Genomic DNA, 21890 nt, shown 5'->3' with positions numbered 1-21890 from the left:
CAGTGGACTGATGATCCACGGGCAGATGGGGAGTTTGTTCATCAATGCCAAATACTTTCGCTGTTTTGTTTGTTTGTTTACAATATGGACACTCTGCAATAATTTAAAAGTTTATTTTATTCCAAACAGAAGTGTTTATTTATTATTCTGAAAGCTCGAGACAGTGCCAATAGTTCAGTGATATTTTGTTAAATTACAATGTGGAGACTCTGCAATAATTTAACAGAAGTGCTTATTTTTCACTTCAAATTTTTTTGTGGTCATTTTTAGATTTTTTTTATCGGCAGAGAATAAGAAATAAAACGTGTCTTCCAATTAATTGCATTTGTGTGTGTGGTAGAAGTATCAGTTTTTGTACTCTGTATCGGCAAGTACTCAGATCCAAGTATCGGTATCGTATTGGTTTGGAAAAAATTGGTATCGTTGCATCCCTAAATCTGCGGCTCACCTATCAGACGACTGGACCGTCTCACTATTTGATCTGATCCAGATAATATTCTGTTCACAAGAATTATGAAAAAATACTGAACAAATCAGAAACATCTGCCTGAAAACATCTGTCAGCTCTATAAAAATGTAAATGATAATTAAAAATTTATTTCAAACAGCAGGCCGAGGCTACAGTTTATTTTAGTTACGTTTTAAAATATTTTTTAAAAGAGGAATTTACAAAAACGTTCAGGATGTACACACATATCTATCATTTATTTACCAATAAAAACACAGACACAGACAAACGGACATATTTTAAAATATAAGTTGTGTTTAATACAGTTCATTACGTGTTTTCTTAAAAAGTTTCCTGAAGGTTTAAAGCTCAAGCTTATAGTCTTGAAAGTTGATGGGGATGTTTTTAAAATCAGATTTTCCCCGGTGCAGCTCGGCCGCCGCTCAGAGCGACAGATTGACGTCGCTCTTCATCTTGCCGCTGCTGAGGCTGTGGATCATGGCGATCATCGCAGAGTGTTTGTTCAACTCGTCCTCCTTCTGCTTCAGCTTCGTCTCCAGCTGACTCTTCTGCAGCTCCAGAGACGACGCCTGGAAAACAGAAAATGTTCCACATCAAGAAACCAGCCTGGGTTTATCTGCTGCCTGATCATCGACTTAAACCGTGACGAGCTTGGATTCGTCTGTGGACGGAAGCTTTGGGACAGGCTGCAGGAATCGGTTTTTGACTCCGTCTCACGCCTCGATGGTTACAAGCTCTTCAATTTTGGGATTTTTTTTTTAAAGATCTGAATCTAAAAGGCTATTTTATTTTATTTTATTAAGTTTATTAAGTTGTCAAAAAGGCGTTCATGTGAATTTGGACATTTTGTTTTCCCTTTTTGGAGGATTTTAGTTTCTTTGTTCATTTTCCAAACATCATTTGTTTCTTATCAGCATCTCTTCACACAAGTGAGAACAGAGAACGACTTTTCTGTCAATTGTCCATCATCGTCATCATCATCATCGTTTATTTATATAGCACTTTAAAAGCACACAAGGCTGACCAAAGTGCTGAACAATAGAATAATAATAATAAATAATAATAAATACGATAAAATAATAAACTTAGTGAAAACAATAAAATACAAGTCAGTCAACCTCTGAGTCAAAAGCCAGTGAATAAAAAATGTTTTCAATCTGGATTTAAAAACCAGCACTGATGTCGATCGCCTAATGTGAAGAGGAAGATTATTCCAAAGCTTAGGAGCCACGATAGAGAACGCTCTGTCTCCTCAGTTTCAGCTGTGATTTGGTGACTGAGAGCAACAGCTGCTCAGCTGACCGGAGCGAACGAGCGGGGACATAGGGCTTCAGCAAATCAGACACGCAGGTGCCAGACCATTTAAAGATTTAAAAACAATTTAAAATGAATCCTAAATTCAATTGTAAGCCAGTGCAGGGAGGCCAGGACCGGAGTAATGTGCTCAAATTTCCTTTTACCAGATAAAAAGCGTGCCGCAGCAGTCTGTACTAGTTGCAGGCGTGTCAGAGTGCGCGGTCCAACCCCTATTATAAGGGAGTTACAATAATCCAAGCGTGAGGTTATAAAAGCGTGGATAACAGTCTGTCATCAAATCACAGGTGCATACATGAGCTAAAATTAAGGCATCAAATAAAAGAAAAAGAAGCCCAACAAAATACTTTACATGTTAACCCTTTAAGACCTACCATAGAACCAAGTCCGCCAGAGCTTATATTATATTTTTACATGCTGTGGAGCCATTTTTGGGAGCATTTTCAAGTTGCTATACATCAATACAACCATTATAGCCCAAATTTTAATAATATGTCTGCATTAAGTGCATAGTAATTACATAAATTGCAAAAAAGTGCAATAAACTACAAAAAAATTGAAAATCGTTTTTGTTTTTTTAACATATATTTCTAGTTAGAGAAATTTAAGAGGCTTATCCCTCAAAACTGTAAATACAAAAAAGTTGCACAAAATAGTTTCCCACCACAGGAAATTTATTTTGAGTGTCTTCATAGTTTTATTTTTGAAATACACCAATTTTTATACACTGCAGGAAAAACGAAAATAAATATTATAATGCAAATTTGCAAAAAAGCAGCATATGCATCAAAATAAACTATTTCCAGCAGTGCAATATGAGTCCTAAGCATCCCAGAAACCACACAGAAAGTCATAAAGTCAAACATAACTTTTAAAAACACCAGTATATGCTCATGAGGCCCTGATGGTAAAAAACTACATTTCCGCAAAATGACGTCACTTCCGGTTTCGGGCAGGTCATGGCGGACATGCGATAGTTTGCGCTGATGGACGTAGGAAGTGTTACAAACAGCTGATCGGATCGGCAAAGCGTGTTTCTGGAATATTATGTTTTTGTTGCTGCAAGTGCTTTTTATGCAGTTTTTGCAAAACTATATGTGGAAGGAAACTGTGACCGAGGACAAGCTGATGGCATAAGATGTAAGTACAACTCCTCCGGTTTCATATGCAAAAAAAATTATTGCGCTAGCTCACGTGGTTGCAGAGCTACCGGGATTTAAAAATAGTTGTGCAAAATGGAGCGTGCCCGCTCCGACCGGCTTTAAAGGGTTAAGGAAACAAAGGTGTAGAAGCTGCAGGTGTAGCTTGGAGCAAACGTGTCGTGTTTGATCGGCACTCCTGTTGTTACCTTGATGCTGGTGTCCTTCCGGGCCTGCTCTGTTTTGTTGAGTTCTTTCCTTAAAACATCCACCGTCTCCTCCAGGTCTCTCCTCTCCTGCTCCTTTTCCTTCACCTTCTCCTCCTCAGCCTGGAGTTCAGCGCGCAGACCTGACAGGAACAAAGCAAAGTGCTGCCTGAGGCTCATGGATAGCTTACAAATCCTTTAAGTTGTTTTTAATCTCAGCGCTGATAAAAACATATCGTATAATCTTGACTTTATCAGTCAGAGGTGGTTTTAGACAAACAGGCGATAATAAAAACGTTTCTCTAATAAACAAATAAAGGTTGCACAGATTTTCTCACATCTCTGATGAATGAAGAGTCTCGGGATCAGATTTCAGGGGGAAAGATTGCCATATTTAGGATACACACATTTGTATGAGTCTGTTACTGTGAAATTAACTGAAAACCAACCTGAGATTTCACCGTTTTTCTTCTGTAGATCTGAATTAAGCGATCTGATCTCCTCTTCTCTCTCCTGCAACAATGACGCCGTCCTAACAAAGAGCAACGAGCGTCAGAAACCTCGTCTTCAGGTCAAAGGAAACAAGTGTCGCACGTGTGTGTGTGTGTGTGTGTGTGGCACACTTGTTTTGCTGCAGCTGGAGGGCTTCGTGGCTCTTCTTCAGGGTGTCGGTGTGTTTGGTGAGAGAAACGTGAGCCGCCTGCACCTCCTTCAGCAGCCGCTCCGTCTCATTGAACCTGCAGAGCAGAACTGTCACACATCTGCACGTCCTGATAAACCAGCCCAAAGTTTCATTTCTACAGCCTGAACTTTGAAGTCTTGTTATTCACGTGTTATAAGATCATTTCTCTCAGGTGGAAACAAAACAGGACAGTACTGGTTAAATGTGCAGCAGTGATCACAGATCAAGCCTGTGGACTTTAAAAGTGAACAGAAAAAAGAGACTTTGGTGGTTAAGAAGTCAAAACACGTTTGACCCCAGCGTCCGTAACGTCATCAAAACACAAAAAAGTGTTTTTCCTCTTCTTACTGGCGTTAAAAGGAAATAGTGCAGATTGAACTGTGTTGGCTCAGAGAGAGGAGTGTGAGGAGAAAAACCTTCACTGTTTAACTACAGCTTTTATTAAAAAAGAGCCAAAATAAACAAATAAATAAATAAATCCCACCATGGTTTCACCAAAGTGCCTCTGACCTGTTGAGCAGGGTGTTGTAGGCTCCTTTCAGAGCCTGGTGCTCCTCAGAGTCCCGCTGTAGCCTGGAGTTGTGCTGCAGCAGCTCCTCCATGTCAGCTCTGGAGCGCTCCACCTCCAGCACCTGGCCGCTCAGCTCCACCTTCAGCTCCTCTCGCCGCCGCTCGGCGTCCTTCAGCAGACCGCCCAGCTTACGAGCCTGCGGGCAGAACACGGGGCAAAAATAACATACAGGAAAAGTGGATTTTACTAAAAACAGCGAGGATCAGTGATTACACGTCTAAGCAAAGATGAACTTTTCCATGGCTTGATTTAATTTAATGATTTTAGGAGGTGCTCACACTGACACTGCTTCACATTTAACATCAGAAAATCATTTGGCACGGACAGCGTGACGCAGTGCATCTGCAAACTACAACCTGGGACTGCATTAAACCTCGTAATTAAATGTATTTATTCACTATTGATCTTCTAGCACAAAATGTGAGAAAAAAACAGGAAAAACAAAGTTTAAATAGCTCGTTATGATGTTTTTTTAATGTTGTAACATCACAATAAAGAAAAAGCACATGATCCTCACATTTAAGAAGCTGGCACTGCAAACAGCGTATTATCAAAATCTAAAGGAAAGAATAAAAACAATAACAACATGTTACCTCGGCCTCAGCCTGAGCTCTCTGAAGGCGATACTGAGCGAGGAGACGGTCGGCCTGAGAAAGAGCCAGAGCCTTCGCCTCCAACAAGTCCTGCAGACGGCTCTCCTTAGACTGAGGAGGAGACGCACAGAAACCTTCATCAGATACAGAAATGCTAAAATCCAGATAAAGTCTGAATGCTTCTGCAGAGGCTTCGGTTAAAAACAAACAAACTGCAAACATGTGACAGATTTTTAAACTGCGTGGTTACTCGTCTGCAACGTTACAGCAGTGTTCATCGCTGTTCTTAGGCCTGATGTACTCACCGCGTACGCGACCAGCTTCTGTTCGTACACGTCGATGATCTCGGACACGTGCGAGTCTTTGACCTGCTCCTGCAGCTGCAAGCGGGAAGATTGAAAACGTTTATAACACAGTTTTGTTTGTCACACTGTTTCCAGGGGTTACACCTAATTTTCCCAAACTTTACGACCTTTAAAGACTTTAAATAATAAAATATTTCTTTGTGAAACAGTTTCGAGGGCCCGACGACTTTAAATTATCCAGGGAACAAAGAAAAGTGGAAAATAATATCAGAATCTAATATTTGAGTGTTTTTACTTCTGTACATTATCTGATAAAACTGCACTGTGTGTGCACAGCCTGTAGCTACATTATAAAGTTTGATAAATCACGTTTGTTTCTGTAATTTAAGACGTTTCATTTGTTAGCAGCAGTCCAAGCAACGTTTTATCGTTTTGACCCACAAAAATCAAGCAAAAACATTTTGGTCCTTAAAATACTTCAAAGTAAAAGTTAAACATGGATGCAGGACACGCATGTGGTTGGACGGCACGACATTTCAGAGAACCCATAATCTGCAGAACCCTCAAAAGGTAATTTTATTTAAATTATTTTGTATCAATTGATTTTAATTTTGGACATTTTAACAACTTATGTAACAACTTATGGTTTCTGAAAAATGTGAATATTAAAATTAAAATAAATAAAATAAAAGCCTAAACAGGTCACTGCTAGCCTGGTGGTGTTCTTGAATAATTTACATTACCTAATAGTTAATTTGAGGATGAAATTTAATTTGTATTTGTTAAAGTGCACCAAAAGATGGCGTCTTCCCCCTTTTGGTTGTGTTGATCTGACTGATCCTCATCGTGTATGACTAATGAACGCAGGACTTCACGCTGTGAGCCAACGAGAGGCCACGATACAGGCTGTGCGCCACGATCCTTGACTAGCATCTGTAATCTAGTTTGTACACGTGTAGTCTGTAAAGCATCTGATGACAACAACAACAAAGAAAGAGACTAACCAACCCAACCATCCCACAGTTTCCAGGAGTCGATCTGAAGGCGTTTATCCCGTGGGCTGTCAGAACTCTCAATGCAAACTAAGACAGTGTAAAGACTTCCCCAACACATCCACCCTGACACTGCTGTTGATCATCTATGTGCAATATCTCAGTCTTTCCATGTTATGTGCAATAATTTTGGCTCACGTGCAATTATTTTGGTCCCAGTCTGTTTCAATGTTTCCATGTATACACCATGTATATAGTTCCACTCACATATGTATACATATACACTATTTTTTATTTTATTCTATTTATTTAATTATTTATTTATTTTCCGCCTTCGTTGTATATTGGTTTCTCTTCTTCTTACTTCAGCTACCCAATTTCGCTGTGCAAGAAACTGCGCAATGACAATAAAAAGCTCTAAGTCTAAGTCTTATTGTAAAACTTATAAACTTTTTCATCTTTTTAGGTCTTAAAAATTTAACGGTTTTAATAAAAATTAATCCGTAGAAGCAAATAACCTGAAGATCAAATCTGTTTGAATGAAAGAAGAAAATGCTTCATCTTGTGATCACAGCTGTTTGCCTCCCCCATGAAAATGTTCACGCTTCAAAAGTCCCAGAGAAACACTCTTGCACACTCTACCTCCAGCCCAGTCTGAATCTTCTCCACCAGACTGTGGACACTTTTGCTGGAAACACTGGAAGAGTCCAGCGTGCTGGCGTTTGTCCTGAGAGGCGGGACTTCCTGCACTGCCACACGCTTCACAGACAGCTCGGCCTCTCGCTGGCGGTAAGCGTTGTTGGCGGCGATGCTTTCTCCCAGACTTGAGAAAAAACAAAGAGATGTTGTCCACGAATCACAGAACTATTGAATATTTCTGGATAAAAATGTGTAGTTTGGATCATGACTCACACGAACGAGGGGAAGTCTGGGAGGGGAGTGGCTTCAAACAGCAGAGAGAGCCCGGTCTGCACACGGTCTCTGTGGTGGGACGTGAGGGCCAGAGACAGCGGCGTCACAATCCTCTGGTCCTGAGGGATAAAACAGAGAGAATAACACAAAACCCTGCGTGCACTAAAAACATGCAGTCAGTGAGAACGTACAGAAGGTAAATAACGTCAGCCTGTATGTAATACCTGCAGCATCCTGTAGAAGCTGGTCTCCATGTCCTTCACATGCTGTCTCAGTTTGCTCATCAACTCCAGGGTCTTCAGCAGAGCTTCTGCACACACCTGACTGAAACCACACACACGCTTTAATATCTTAAAATACCTCAAAAGTAGTTAGAAAAGTTTCATCAGCTAAATTAACTCAAAATAATAACATAACATTATGTCTATGAGTTCTTTAATTCATCATGAAAAGCTGATTTAAAGGATCAGGGTGGCAGCTGACTTTTCAAACTTACTTTTGTGCCTGAATGTTATTTGCAGCTCTGTGGGAAGTAAGCATTTTAAGGCCTTTCTAAGTATGTAAGTGGGCAAACGCCTTCGCTTAAATGCTGTTATCAATAGTAACAATACTAAGTATAGAGTGACGCATTTCACATGTGTCTGTTAAGTCACAGCTGAAACATCTATATTGGTGGTGTAAAGTAGCCCGTGTCAGTTCTTCTTTTGATGCACAGACTGCAGCTCTCTGAACGTCGTCTGTGCAGTCTGCACGCCAGCTGCAGTGGTCTACAAGTGTGTTGTCCTTTTAAAAGGGCCTCATTAGATTAGTTTCAGCGTTAAGTTTAATATGTTATTGTATGAAGTAGGGCTGCCACAAACCATTATTTTGATAGTCGGCTAATCAGATCATCATCCATTGGATGTACAGCGTGCAGCTTATTGCACCAGCAGCATCTGCTCTTATATAACTATCATTAGCTTACAGCTTTAAGTGTTTAAGGTATGTGCTAACTAAAAATAAAGACAAGATGATAGTTTATTAAATTTTAATGAAATTTGCAGATTGTTTCGGTGAAGTTTAATAAACTCCTTTCTATCTAAAATATAACAGGACACCGGAGTATATTCTCGAGCATCTCACACTTCTGATAATCAGTTGTCTGCTTGACGTTTATTCAGCTGTGTAAAAACTATAACTTTAATCTCAGCCAAACCGATTTACTCAGGAACAAATAAAATACTAAAAAAAGCCAAACAATAACATTTTTAAGTTATCTAAGTGACTCATATATCATGTTTAACGTGAGTAGCGACAGATGGCGGTGGGTTTGAAAACGATTAGCCGGGAGTCCGGTGTTCTCCCGGCTCTAGTTAGCCTAGCCCCCGGCTAGCTATCGAGCTAGTGGCTAACAGACGTCTCCGAAAACGTCGGAGCGCTTTTGAAAATATGTGGTGTCTTGATAAACTGAGCAGATATTTGCTTTTTGCTACATTCTCACCTGAAAATATGTTAAACGTTTATTTTATGACCCAGAAAGAATAATAAGAGTAATATTAAAACTAACTAGCCATTGTTGGAAACTGAGCTGGGCTGCTATGAATTCTGGGACACAGCTTCTTCTTCTTCGGGGTTTAACGGCAGCTTGCATCCTTGTACATGCAGTGCTGCCATCTTCTGTTTCAGTCGGTTATTACACTCTTAAATCCTACTACTTATTCCTGCGTCTTTTGTGATCTTACAAAGCTTCAAGCGACGCGTCGACTATTAAATCAGTCGTCGACGATTTTGATAGTCGACTAATCGTGACTAGTCGACTAATCGTGGCAGCCCTAGTATGAAGGACAGTCTTCAGTCTGTAGACATCCAATGACTCAATAAACACGTCCACCAAAGCCTCATCAGCTAAGTTATGACACCAAACTGTATCAGATTAACAAGCAGTAAAACTGAGGATATTTCCTGTTTTTATATTTTTATTTGTTTTTCGAGTTCCTAAAATAGCTTAAACTTTTCTCAAAAGTCTTGTTTGTTATATTTTTATTTGAATGAACTCAATTTTTTTTCATATGTAGTTTTAGTTTTTAGTCTAGTTTCAGTTAATTACATAGTGGATTACTTAGCGGATGCCTCTGTAGAAGTGAAGTGAATGTGCTCTTTAAAAATAAAAATAAAAGTTGATACAGCATTTAGTGGATTGCTTTCCTTATCTGTTATGTAGATCAGCGCTGTGTCTCTCATGTTTACTCTTGCTTGTGGCTCTTTGTGTAATTGAGAATTAAAGAAACAACAACAACAAACAGACGTTCTCCCACAGCTTGTTGGGCATCGTGTTAGCATTAGCCAGCTTATCCCAGCAGAGGAGTCACCTGGGCTGCTGACATCTTTGGTTCAGCTCGTGGGCTGTGTTGATGGTTGGTTGGTTTTTCTCTACATATCAGAGCCAGTGGGTGAAGTTTCATAACAACCACCAATAGTGACCAATAAATGGAACATGGCTGACTTGGCTCAGCACGGCTGTTTTAGGGGATTTTCTGAAATCTTTTCCCTCCATAATTACATTTGATGATCTCCACCGCACCTTTACCGACGAGGTTTGACACGTCAGTAAATATCAAAAAGATGCAGTTTGACAACACTAAGAATCATTTTTGGGTAGCTGCATGGGCAGACACCACCCTCGCCCTCACTAATGTCTGATGCAAACACCTGAAAAATGGCAGAAACCACTCAGTTCAGAAAAGAGCTTCAAGTATTACTCATGGTAAACTTTCAAGGGGTAAAGAGTTAAAGATCTTTAGGGACTATGTGAGTACAAAGCACTGATCACATAAAGCAGTGCAGCTGTATTTTGCATTAATAATGCACGGTCTGGAAATCCCACTGCTTTTCTAGCATCTCTAAAAATCACTTGAACCCAGAAAAAGCTGAGCAAAACATCGTCAGAGCTTTCACTCACCTGAGATCATCGTCAGAGCTGGGAGGTAGACAGCTGAGTGGATTGCTGCTATGGCAACATGAGAGGAGCGCTTCAACCTGTGAGAGGCACAGCTGAGCGCTTATCTGACAGGACACCGAGGATCTGGTGGCCTCCTCCGTGCACAGGAGTGGGAGAGTTAAGGCTTCGAAGGAATCAGACATGTGCAGATACAGACAGACTGCAGGGCGGCAGGGTCGCGTGAAGGATATTTAGCAGCAGGCTGGTGACGTAGCTGATGCGGAGACAGTGTTTTCTCAGGTGAGCATCTCCCTGTGAGAGATTGAGGCCCTTCAGCAGCCCTAACAGTGTCGGAAGCAGCATTTCCACAAAGCTCAGTGTAGAATCAGGCATACTCTCTGCTCCCAGCGTCTCCTGGATGGAGAGGACAGGAAGAGAAGTGGGTGGACAGCTAACACATTTTATTTTAATCATGACTACGGCTTCCAGGTAATCAGAAGAAAACGTTCTCCCCTGTATCCCAGTGGGTCTACCTTACCTCCAGTAACTCGCTCAATAGCTGCAGGACCTGCAGAGAGCAAGATTCGCCACCCTCCACGGCCGAGCTCAGCCACTGCACCAGTGCCAGCCCACACTGCGCCTTGCGTCCACCGTCCCCTCCTGCGGCTCTGAGTTTAGGTCCCGCCGGTTTGAAAACCACCTCGCACAGGAGCGAGCGCAGACCTGAGACACTGCACATGGCGAGGAGAAGCTCCAACACCTGCAAAGCACACACGTAACACACATCAAGATGAAGGTTTGTAGCAGCTGAGCATGGCTTACAAAGGCTTTCCTTCCCCTTTATCCAAAAATAAGCTGCAGAAAGAGGCAAGTGTGCAATCATGCAGTAAAACTCAAGGTGGGGGATAATGCTTTTCCATTTTCTGTCTTATATGTTAGAATGGATGCTGATTAAGAGTAGGAACAGTCTGATAATATTCACAGTAGATAGAAGCATCTTCATGCATCTGCTCACAATCTTTAGATAAACTTCAGAGAAAAAACAACCAAATTTCAACATAACCTGTGAGTAATACGAGCAGCAGCTTCAGGCTTATAATAATCACAGAATTGACTAAAAATCTAATAAAACTGCAACAAACATCTGATACTTTTCTCAGTTTTGTACCACTGAAACTTGGATATCCATTTATTTATTGATAAATTGTGAACAGACGAATCTATATATAACAAAATTTTATTAAATTATTTTAATTATTTAAACATTAATAATATTATTATGGCACATTTGTATATTTATGTTAGTATGTATATAAAAAGTATCTATTATTATAATCAGCTTACTATCACCTCAAGAATATTTCAAGGATAAAAGATCTGATGTCTCAACAGGACCTGGAAAAACTAGTCCATGCATTCATCTTTAGTAGGCTTGATTACTGTAACAGCATCTTTACAGGTCTACCTAAAAAATCAGTCAGACAACTACAGCTCATTCAGAACTCTGCTGCTCGAGTCCTCACTAAGACCAAAAAAGTGGACCACATCAGTCCAGCTCTGAGGTCTTTACACTGGCTGCCTGTTCATCAGAGGATAGACTTTAAAGTTCTGATGCTGGTCTATAAAGCTCTGAATGGTTTAGACCAAAATACATCAGTGACCTCCTGACCCAGTATGAACCTTCCAGATCCCTCAGGTCATCTGGAGCCGTTTTTTTATCAGTTCCCAGAGTCAGAACCAGACACGGAGAAGCTGCATTCAGCTTTTATGCTCCTTATATCTGGAACAAACTCCCAGAAAGCCTCAGATCAGCTGAAACACTCAGTTTATTTAAATCCAGGTTGAAGACTCACCTGTTCTCAGCTGCATTTGAATAAAACACCAAATCCACACTTTTAAGCTTAAATTTCAAAACTTACATTTTAACTACTGATTTTATCTACTGTTCTGATTTTATCTGTTTTGATTTTATATACTGTTTTGTTTGTTTGCTTGTTTTAATCAATTTTAAATCATGCTTTTTATTTGTTTTTGTTTCTAATGTCTTTGTAAAGCACTTTGAATCACCTTGTTGTTGAATTGTGCTATACAAATAAACTTGCCTATTAAAAGAAATCTGTTGCCGTTGCTTTTGTGACGTTACACATTGTCACCGGTTTCACTCCTGATATTTTAACCCAAACCATGATGAGTTCCTAAACCTGTGTTATTAGTTCCTGAGCATCATGGAAAAGGTAGCGAAAGCAAAACATGAAAGATGAAAGCAAAACTGAACAAGTTCGGTCTTGTGATATAAAACCATCGACCAAATAATAACCAACAAATGTCCAACAGCTCTTCAGCTGATATCACAAAAAGAAGGTTTGCAAACCAGCTATGAACCAGTTAAACAATATAATTGTATTGCTTGTTAATATTAAAACTATTAACTACAGTTTTTACAGCGTTTCATTTTTCAATTCAAACATCAAAGGTAAAGTGCAACCAAAGTGCCGTGAAGCCCCCGCCCTGCTTCCTCTTGTGCTCGTGGTTTTGGTTATTTTACAGCATCACGTTTTCATTTCAAGGAAACACACTGAGTGACTTTAAAATCAACAGTTTCCTAAATTTATAAATCAATTTTAGTTTCTGTTTAAACTCCTGAACAAATGTAAGAAAACCTCGAAATTCAAGTTGAATCCTTTCGTGTTTCGGGACGTTTTATTGTTTCTTTTTAGTTCAGTTTAGTTCCAGTTTTTGATAGAAGATTTTTATCATTTCAGTTTAGTTTTTCAGTTTAAGAAAGTATGAGGTCATTTCTGCTTCTGTTCTTCCAGATTAACAAAAAATGAACTCATCATGACATCTAATGTGTTGCACAGTCTCTTTATAAGGCAGCAGTTGATAAAAACGCCGACAGCTGCAGATGTCGTGTCCGAATCGTTCAACTCAAACGTAACCACTTAAACCTGCACGCACAAATAATGAGAGAGCAGGCTGTTACAAAAAAACAACATTAACATTTTTAAAGACTAAATATTCCTTGCATTTATTTGCTGGTTTGTCGGCAGCAGCTCCTGTAAGCGTTGTTTCACTGTCATCAGTTAATAGGAGACACCGGTTTATCAGAAACGCTGCTGTCCAGTTACAACAGGAAGAAAAAACATGTGAGTCTGTGTGAGAACAGCTTTCTTTAACTGCTGCACAACAAAACAAAACAACAACAGCAAAATGCTGCTATTGTAAACACACAGAAACACATTTGGACCATCTGTATGCACGCTCAGTAATCCACAGTGAGACTCCTCTCAGCTCTTGTGCTCACTAAGGACATTTCTGTCCGTTTGACTTCAGTTAATCACTTTGAGTTAACACAGATATTTATGTTAGAATTTCAACACCAGGTCCCAAAATAAGCTGTGAAACCAAACACTAACCATCCCCACTGAAACACATCACAGCCTCTCTGCAGTGCTGAAACAGCAGCTCTGTGAACCTCAGCGTTCGCTGCATCGATCGTTCTTCTGGTCAAACCTCAAAGGTCTTCGATGTCAGACAAGTTTAGAACTTTGAAACTATGATTTGTACAAGTGTGGAGTGAGTTGAAAAATTGATAATAATCGATTAAGTGACAGGATATGAAATACTTCTGTCTTATTAACGAGCAGTAAGAAATATTTAAAAGAATTATTTGTCTAAAAACAAACAAAAAAACATTTGTATTTACGTCAGAAATGTATTTTATTGTTTTATATATTTTTAAATATATTAATTTTATGTGTTAAAGTGCAGAGATGAGTGAGTTTGTGTCTGTAAGCCTTGTGGTTCAGTGGCTGCACTGAACAGACGTGAGCATATCCTGAAGCTGCTCCGTGATTTGATGCAAAGCTTTTGTGCTGCTTGAAACGAGACGGCGTGATGGTGCAGACGCTAACAATAATTTGCTGATGTTCAGACAGACGTCTCAGAGCCATAAAGACAAAACCAAGACTAAAGTACAGCTTTCTATCCCTCAGCCATGCTGAATGCGCTCCTCTTGTTGTGATTTGCATCAAAGTAGGTGAAACGGATCCACCCAGGCTTCTGCTTCTTACCTGGACATGCTCATATCCCTCAAGTTTACCTGAGTGCTACCTTTTGTTTGAGCAGGACTTGCTTGTTTGCCTTCATGTGCATATGAACTTGAGTGACATCCCATTCTTCATTCATAGGCTCGGCCTTCTATCAGGTTGAGGTCAGGACTCTGTGCAGGTCAGTCAAATTCCTGCACATCAAACTCACTCATCTACGTCTTTATGGACTTTGTATTGTTTCCGGTGCACAGCCATGTTGGAACGCAGAGAGATGAAATGTTCCCACAAAGTTGTGATCATGAAATTGTCCAAAATGTTTTGGTACCTTGAGCTGCTTTCAGTGGAACGACGAGCCTGAGCACAACTCCTGAAAAACAACCCCACACCATAATCCCCCCTCCACCAACGTCTCTCCAGAGAACACTCCCCACTCTAGAGTCCAGTGGTGCTTTACATCACTGCATTTAAAGCTTAGCGTTGCGCTTGGTGATGTACGGCTTGGACGCAGCTGCTCAGCCATGGAAGCCCAATCCATGAGGCTCTCTATGCGCTGCCTCTGAGCTAATCTGAAGACCAGGTGAAATCGGAGGTCTGTAGTGATCTCTGTGCACTGCTCCTCAGCATACGCTGACCTCGCCCTGTGATTTTACATGGCCTACCACTTTGTGGCTCAGTTGCTGTCACTCCCAATCACTTCCACCTTGTGATAATACCACTAACAGCTGACTGTGGAATATTTAGTAGCGAGGAAGTCACATGGCTGGACTCATCATGGACCACACTGGAATTTACTGTCTAAGAGCGACCCACTTTGTTGCCACAAGAAGGTCAGAGTTGACGTCAGCTGCATCACGTCTGATGCAAACTGTGTCACGCGTGATGGTTTCAGGGAAAACTGGGAACTTACAGAGTTAAGCACAGCTGCTGTGGGTTCTCATATTTGTCGTCTCTCACCTTGGCTGCAGGGTCTGGGTCTTTCGAATGCAGCAGTCCTAACACTTGAGACACACATGCCGAGAAGTGGGGATACCTGGAAACGGACAAAGGCTTTCAGCAGAGTTTTAAAGCAGCTATTCAGGAAAAGAGCTGTGAATCATCTGCATACCTTGTTAGGTAATCAGCTATTTTGGGGTTCTTTAACAAATCAACCAAAAGGTCGACTGAGTATTTTCTGGTCAGAGTACCATCACCGTTCACGATGATGTTGAACACAAGCTGGAACGTTTGATGGATGTTCTTTGCATCAAAGAGCTACGAGGAAATCCCAGAGATTAGAGACAGGATGTTGTGTGAATCAGCATGAATGTTGTTTATATGTTCAACAGATAAAAACGAGAAGAGAAAATAGGAACAAAGTAAAAAAGGAACAATTGTTTCTGCTGTTAAGAAAAAAAATCGAGTCATGGCAGAGACCTGCAGAAGTCTTGAGTCTCGTTTGATGACATTTTCTCAGATTGCCTTGTAATGTTTAAAAAAGTGTTTTTTGAGCAAAAGTTCTGCAGGTTTGTTGGAGTTCTTTCAAAGTTTTCTTATTTTTGGACGTTAGCTGCTTTTTCAGTCCAGTCTGTGCACCTGAACATTTACAGAAAGATTTCTTTGTTTCGTCTTTAGACACTTTGTTAAGCGCAGATCGCGGCAGCGTTCACCTACCTTCTCTCCAACCTTCTCATTCAGGCTGAGGCTGGCCAGTATAGACAGCGTGAAGACCACCACAGTCAGGCTGTTGTGCGCCAGAAAGTTGATCAGTGTGCGATAAAACTGCTTCACGTTGTCCTACAAAACAACATAACCAGTTTCACTCCTACTGGTCACCAACAATAAATGCATGTGGCCCAAAAAACTGAATAGTGCATCTCAAAAACAGAGTATCCTATTATTGTATTGTGAAATATTTAAAGGCCTTTCTGGTTTAATTTTGACGATTGTGGTTTACGGCTCATGAATTTCTCGGGCCTCCAATTCTTAGAAGTCTTCCTCTTGTATGTGAATCAGCAGAAACTCACCAGAGACTTGATGTAGATCTGCACGGAGACGTTGTCGCGACAGAGATTGGCCAAGAGGCCGAGACATGACATGACAACGTCTTCATTTTGAGATTGGCTGTGATGAAAGACCGTCGGTAATCTCGTTAATTGAAACATAATTGAATCAAAAAATAAAGAGCAGTAATTCAGTATAACATAAAGGCAGAGATGAGATGTGTTTCTCACATGTTGGTCATGAGAAAAGTGATGAGCTCGTGGATGCAGCTGGCGGACTGGAAGATGCGAGTGTTGTAGGTCAGCTTCTGCAGCACCTGGAGGCACTGAAATACAGAGCAACACAACACAGACAACACAGTTTTAGAGAAAGACAGTACAGTCATGAATCTGCTTCAGTTAATTACTACATCTATATTAATAAAGATTTGGTTTGACCACTCTTGGAATAGGTTTGGGTTTGTCTACACAGGCAGAAACTACGCTCACGAGCTCCTGATGCACACAGTTTGTTCTGCTCAGTACAGAAAAGGGCTTCAACGCTTAGTCCTTGTATGCCTTCAAGGGGTAAAGAGTTTCTTGTAAAACACAATTCTCAATTTTACATTTTGCTCATGAAATATGCATTAACTTGTATAAATGTCAAGGACACCAAGAGCAGAAGCACCACGGCACTTTCTTTCTGCTAGTTCTGAAACACTGCAGTGATTTTCACAAAGCACCAAAGCATTAAAAAACAACCAACCTTGTTAGATTTCTACATGACTTTATCTGGACAGTAGTTTTATTACACTTAATGAAAATTATGTCTTTGAATTTTTTCATCTACAATCTGACGTCCTATAGCTGACACACGACACTCGTGCTGTCACTGTGAACTGGCAGAGACGTTTGTGCTCGCACAAGCTGACGGTAATGTAGACCAGCGGTCCCCAACCCCCGGGCCTCGGACCGGTACCGGTCTGTGAGTCGTTTGGTACCGGGCCGCGAGAGTTGAGGCTCAGGTGTGAAATGTATAGTTTTCAGGGTTTTTATCGGTTTTCAGCGTTATTTTGTTATCGTTTGTATCGTTAACTCGGTTTTCCTGGGTCTTTTCACGTGTGTTATGAAGAAATCTTCTTTTTTTCGGTACCGGTACTAGTTTTATTTTGTTGTATTTATCCGCGACACCTTAAAGGCCGGTCCGTGAAAATATTGTCGGGCATAAACCGGTCCGTGGCGCAAAAAAGGTTGGAGACCGCTGGAGTAGACTTCAGGGCTTCAGTTTGTGTAAACAGCTACAACGTTTCCTGTAATTGCTTAAGTCTCACCCCCAGCTAGCAGCACACCGGCTGTATTAATGGGCTTACCTGCAGCACCAGAGGCTCCCCGGGTGTGTTGCTGTGACAGTGTATGACAGCAGCCAGGGTGCTGGTGAGGTTGTAGCTGCTGTGCAAAATCTCCCGGCTCTGATCGTCGCAGGCTGTGAGGAATGAGTGTGTATGAAGTCGTTAGCATTTGGATTTTCTGTCTCAGAAATCATAAACATACTTTTTTTAAATTATTATTCTTACTACACTTTACATTCTGTTTACTATTCTCTGCTTACTGATGCAGCAGCTTCCTGACCCGATATGATAGGATTCTTTGGGAGACGATAATAACCCTAACTGACCAACTGGCCTCTGATTATTTATGCATTCGAAGGTTAGCTTCCAGCACACTGTGAAAAGTTCGGCACACAAACAAATAGTTTGCTGTTATTATCGGAATTTTGTAAAAACAGTGGAAATCCACATACTGCACATATATTTGAGGCAGACACGATTTTACTCAGAACCGTAGGAGGGCAGCTTCTTAGTGCTGTAAGGAGATGAGGTGAACGAGGGCCTGACATTGAGAAAAGAAGGTGAAACCTCAGAGGACATACCAGGGTCTGAGAAGCCTGTGCAGGAGTGTATATGTGTATAAGCTACATGTAGAACACCAGGCTGTGAACCATCCTTCTATGGTCTTAGCAGATTAAGGGAGACTTGCTGAACTATCTTTAAGAGAGGTCTCACTTTTCAGAGGGATTTATTCTCTCCCCCTTACCACAAACTATTTCTTAATTTGGACTCCCTTATATCGAAGAATCTGTCTGAACTGACTGAACTGGATAAAACCAGGGATGAGAACATCTGGATCTTAGATTACTGATTACCTGACAAGGTTCTTACTTCCCTTGTAGGAATCATAATACTTAAACTTCAAAGCCCCAGATTATACACTGTCCATGCTCAGGCTTCTCAAAACATTCCTGTTCTAATGTCCGGTCTTACAGCACTACGTCTGACTCCCCTCTGCCTGCAGTATGGACATGAGTTAAACATTTGAGGCAGTAAGAACACTGTAGTAAAGGGCAATGAATGAAAGTTTTGGTTTTGAATTGGAAAAAAATACTGTAGATTTCTGAAATCCTGAAATCAAAGTTAAGACTTTTTTTAATTTTGAAAAAACAAAACAAAACAAACACACACACACACTTAAATGTCCCTTATGGCCATAACATGTGAAAGTTGCAGTTCCCATCAATATAATGGGCTCACATAGACGGTTAGACGCAGAGGTCTCAGACTCAGGTTCCCACCAAAGGTTTCAGGATGATATATTTTCAAGCCAGTGGCACCGTGTATTTCTATATATTATGCCTGTATAATCAACATTTGTTCTATAAAATAACACTGCATCACAGAAATACTTTGAAAGCGACAATATTTTATATAAAGCCGGAGATTTGCTGTGTGAGCTTGAACCTGTAACAGTCTTTGTGGCAGTGAAAAACGCACTTTATATGATGTCCACACAGCTGTAAACAAAGTTACTGATGCTTTAGATTTTCTCATGACTTCTTCCACATTAGTTCTCTTTGAATTTGATTTCCACTCAGTTTAATTTCAGTTCCAGATTTGCTCGTTTGAGTTTAGTTTTCAGTTTTAGTGTTTGGACTAAGGAGCTTGGAAAGAAAAGCGTCTGGACTTCTTTAAGTTGCTTGAAGACGTTTCACCTCTCATCTGAGAAGCTTGAGATCCCTTCCCAGACGCCTTAATGCCCACTCACACCCTTTGCCATCTGACCTCAGGAAATCACATGATAGGGTGGGGCTAGGTTTCACAATGAGCTCACCCAAAACCTTGGCTGATTGTGACCTACATCCGTTTTCACACCTTGGCTCATGAGGATCATTAGGGGGTCCTTTTGTCCCTCTCGGGGGGGTTACTCCCACAGGGCTTAAATCTTGGACTCTCCACCATTTGACCCAGGAACTGAACAAGCTTCTTGGATGAGAAGTGAAACGTCTTCAAGCAACTTAAAGAAGTCCAGACGCTTTTCTTTACAAGCTCCTTAGACTACGATGACCTGGATGACTGAGAACCTTCACAGACTTAGTGTTTGGGCCAGTTATACTATGAAAGGTTCTTGTCAACAGCTCAATGAGGCATTGCAATCGGATGTGAAGTGCAGTTTTTTATGCAGAATAGCATATCGGTCATATATGTGCACATTTGACTTGTTTTTAAGGTTATTTCACCACAGCGGTAAATTTACATTGCTCGGCTATAACACAGGAAAAGTAATAAAACTTCAGACTGAATTAAAGAACATAAAGTCATCTGTGTGCCCATCTTCATTAGTTCCTACATGGTGCTTGCATTTTCTCCTCTCTTTTTTATTCTTCCCTGTATGATAGGTCACCCCTCTGACTGCAATGCCATCCCTCTGCCTCATTATCTGGTGAATTTTGAATTGTCCCTCTATTCTAGCATTAACCTCAAGAGTAACACATGTATCTGAAGACTCAGGTGGAGGTAGGACTCATCCAGAGTAGAGCTGTTTTATTCCAAACTATTCAACCACATAGGAATCTTTGACAGTGTCGATGTGCAAAGAAGAACACAAGATGTTATTTACACTCTGATCCTAACCTGTCCCTGTGTTGAAGTTACACATTACTGTGTCACATGCATAAATCGACACACTGATCTCTTTTCTTTATGTCATGTAATGATCGGTATTTCAAGGTTAAAAAAAAATGCACACACACGCCATATGTCTTCAGAGAAGTTGAGATCTGATGGTAAATGGCCTGTATTTGTATAGCGCTTTACTAGACCCTAAGGACCCCAAAGTGCTTTACACATTCAGTCATCCACACATTCACACACACATTCACACAGCTACATTGTAGCCACAGCCGCCCTGGGTGCACTGACAGAGGCGATGGCAAGTACTTTGTGTTCTTCTGCACATTGTACAGATCAGCTGTTACACACAGATGTACACGGTGGGACAGTTTGTGGTAATACAGCTGTCTTCAAGATAAATCCTCCGCTCCACCCGAGTCTCAGACCACAGGACCTCATAACAGTCCCTAACGAACTCTATCAGATAAGTTCACCCTTATAGAAAAATATATTGATTCTTCTTCAACCTCCTCTCATTTGTCACACCGTTTTCAGAGAGGGACATGTGTAAAACCTGCGTGTTCACTATATTATTTTTGTTATAGCATCACTGGCTTCAACAGACTCCCTCATCAGGTGTGCTCATTTCTGAGCAACTAATCTGTGACACCAGCAGCTTTTTGATCCCTAAAGAAGGCTTTACAACACTTTTATAATGACAACCGATACAGATTAAGTTGTCTGTGAATGTTTTAAATACTTTTGCTCTAGCAACTACTCCTCTGCTTACAATATAAACACAATAGTTTATGCCATTTAGATAAAACTACATCCCTATGACATGATTACAAAGGCCCCTAATGCTTGTTGGGTTGACAGAAGCAATCACATAAAGACTCAAATCTGGGACTTTTCTGGAATTTCACATTTCTGTGAAAAGAGAAAGTTTTAGTTAACTAATAAACTTGAATTCAAAATGCCAGAGCACTCAGCTGATGGTCCATTACTGGTGCTGAAGTGTGTATACAGTATGAAGAGGTCTTCTGTACCTAGCTGTGACAGCAGGGCGATGATGGAGCTCGTCAGGGTGGGGCTGGTGCTTGGGTTTCCAGCCAGCTCTACCAGCCCACTCACACACTCGCTGGGCAGAACCTGAGCTGAGGACAGCAGCTGCTCGCACTTTAGGCCTGAAAACTTCTGCAAACACACCGCATGTACGTAAACTACACAGGGATAGGATACACATATCCCTAACAGCATTTAGGGATTTACACAGCAAACCCCTAGTTTGTATATTCTACTCCCAAACCACTGCTTGCCTCACGTGGTGCCTCATAAAGCCACTCAGGTGTGATTCTCCAGTTTGACGGATGTATAAACTGAACAGTTAGCTCACCTCCACCTGTTTTTGTAGCTGCGCTGCGTGCTGCGCTGTCCTGCTGTCTCTGTACTGCTGTATAGCCAGCAGCAGAGACTTCAGACAGGTCGTCACGTCCATCTTGTACAACAAAAACTGCACTGTAAGGAGACTTTGTCAAAGAGAGAGACACGAGAGAAACTATTTAGTTTACAAGCTTTCAACCAACGTCCGTGTTAAGTCTGCAAGCTAACACTAGCTAGCCAGCTTATCTTTCATTGTAATGACAACAGAAAATAAACTAATCATAGTCAAATCAAAAAAGCCTGAAACTGTGACTCGTTTATTCAAAACATAGGATTAAATTACAATAAATACGATAAATGTCAATTCGATAAATAATATACCTGCGGTGCCTTTTCTTTTTTAGAGAAACATCAACAACCGGCAACACGTCGACAACTTCCTCCCGCTTCAAC

General features: G+C 40.8%; 1 protein-coding gene across 1 annotated transcript; it reads right to left on the bottom strand.

Moving 5' to 3' along the window:
• Positions 1–745: 745 nt before the first annotated feature.
• Positions 746–21890, bottom strand: cip2a (cellular inhibitor of PP2A). Its single transcript, XM_087846488.1, has 22 exons — positions 21819–21890; positions 21451–21583; positions 21104–21251; positions 17481–17593; positions 16363–16457; positions 16156–16252; positions 15803–15925; positions 15258–15403; positions 15107–15182; positions 10639–10860; positions 10352–10514; positions 10122–10269; positions 7408–7507; positions 7184–7302; positions 6914–7094; positions 5280–5354; positions 4975–5085; positions 4321–4517; positions 3752–3865; positions 3578–3660; positions 3132–3271; positions 746–1038 (listed from the first exon to the last, which is right to left on the bottom strand). Exons 2-22 carry the CDS (start codon positions 21550–21552, stop codon positions 892–894), a joined length of 2700 nt encoding a protein of 899 aa, XP_087702614.1. The 5' UTR covers positions 21553–21583; positions 21819–21890; the 3' UTR covers positions 746–891.

Source organism: Neolamprologus brichardi, chromosome 9 (assembly GCF_056152115.1).
Source record: "Neolamprologus brichardi isolate AB-2024 chromosome 9, ASM5615211v1, whole genome shotgun sequence".
Lineage (NCBI taxonomy): Eukaryota > Metazoa > Chordata > Actinopteri > Cichliformes > Cichlidae > Neolamprologus > Neolamprologus brichardi.
The sequence above is the reverse complement of the archived record's forward strand: the minus strand, read 5'-3'. Positions and strand labels throughout refer to the sequence as shown.

Excerpts from the sequence above, each read along its gene's own strand:
- cip2a (XM_087846488.1), bottom strand. The coding sequence starts at position 21,552 with ATGGACGTGACGACCTGTCTGAAGTCTCTGCTGCTGGCTATACAGCAG. Across the intron at positions 15,404-15,802 it reads ATGAGAAGGTTGGAGAGAAG|CTCTTTGATGCAAAGAACAT; the intron begins GTAGGTGAACGC and ends ATTTCCTCGTAG. Across the intron at positions 7,095-7,183 it reads CCAGACTTCCCCTCGTTCGT|TCTGGGAGAAAGCATCGCCG; the intron begins GTGAGTCATGAT and ends TTTTTTCTCAAG.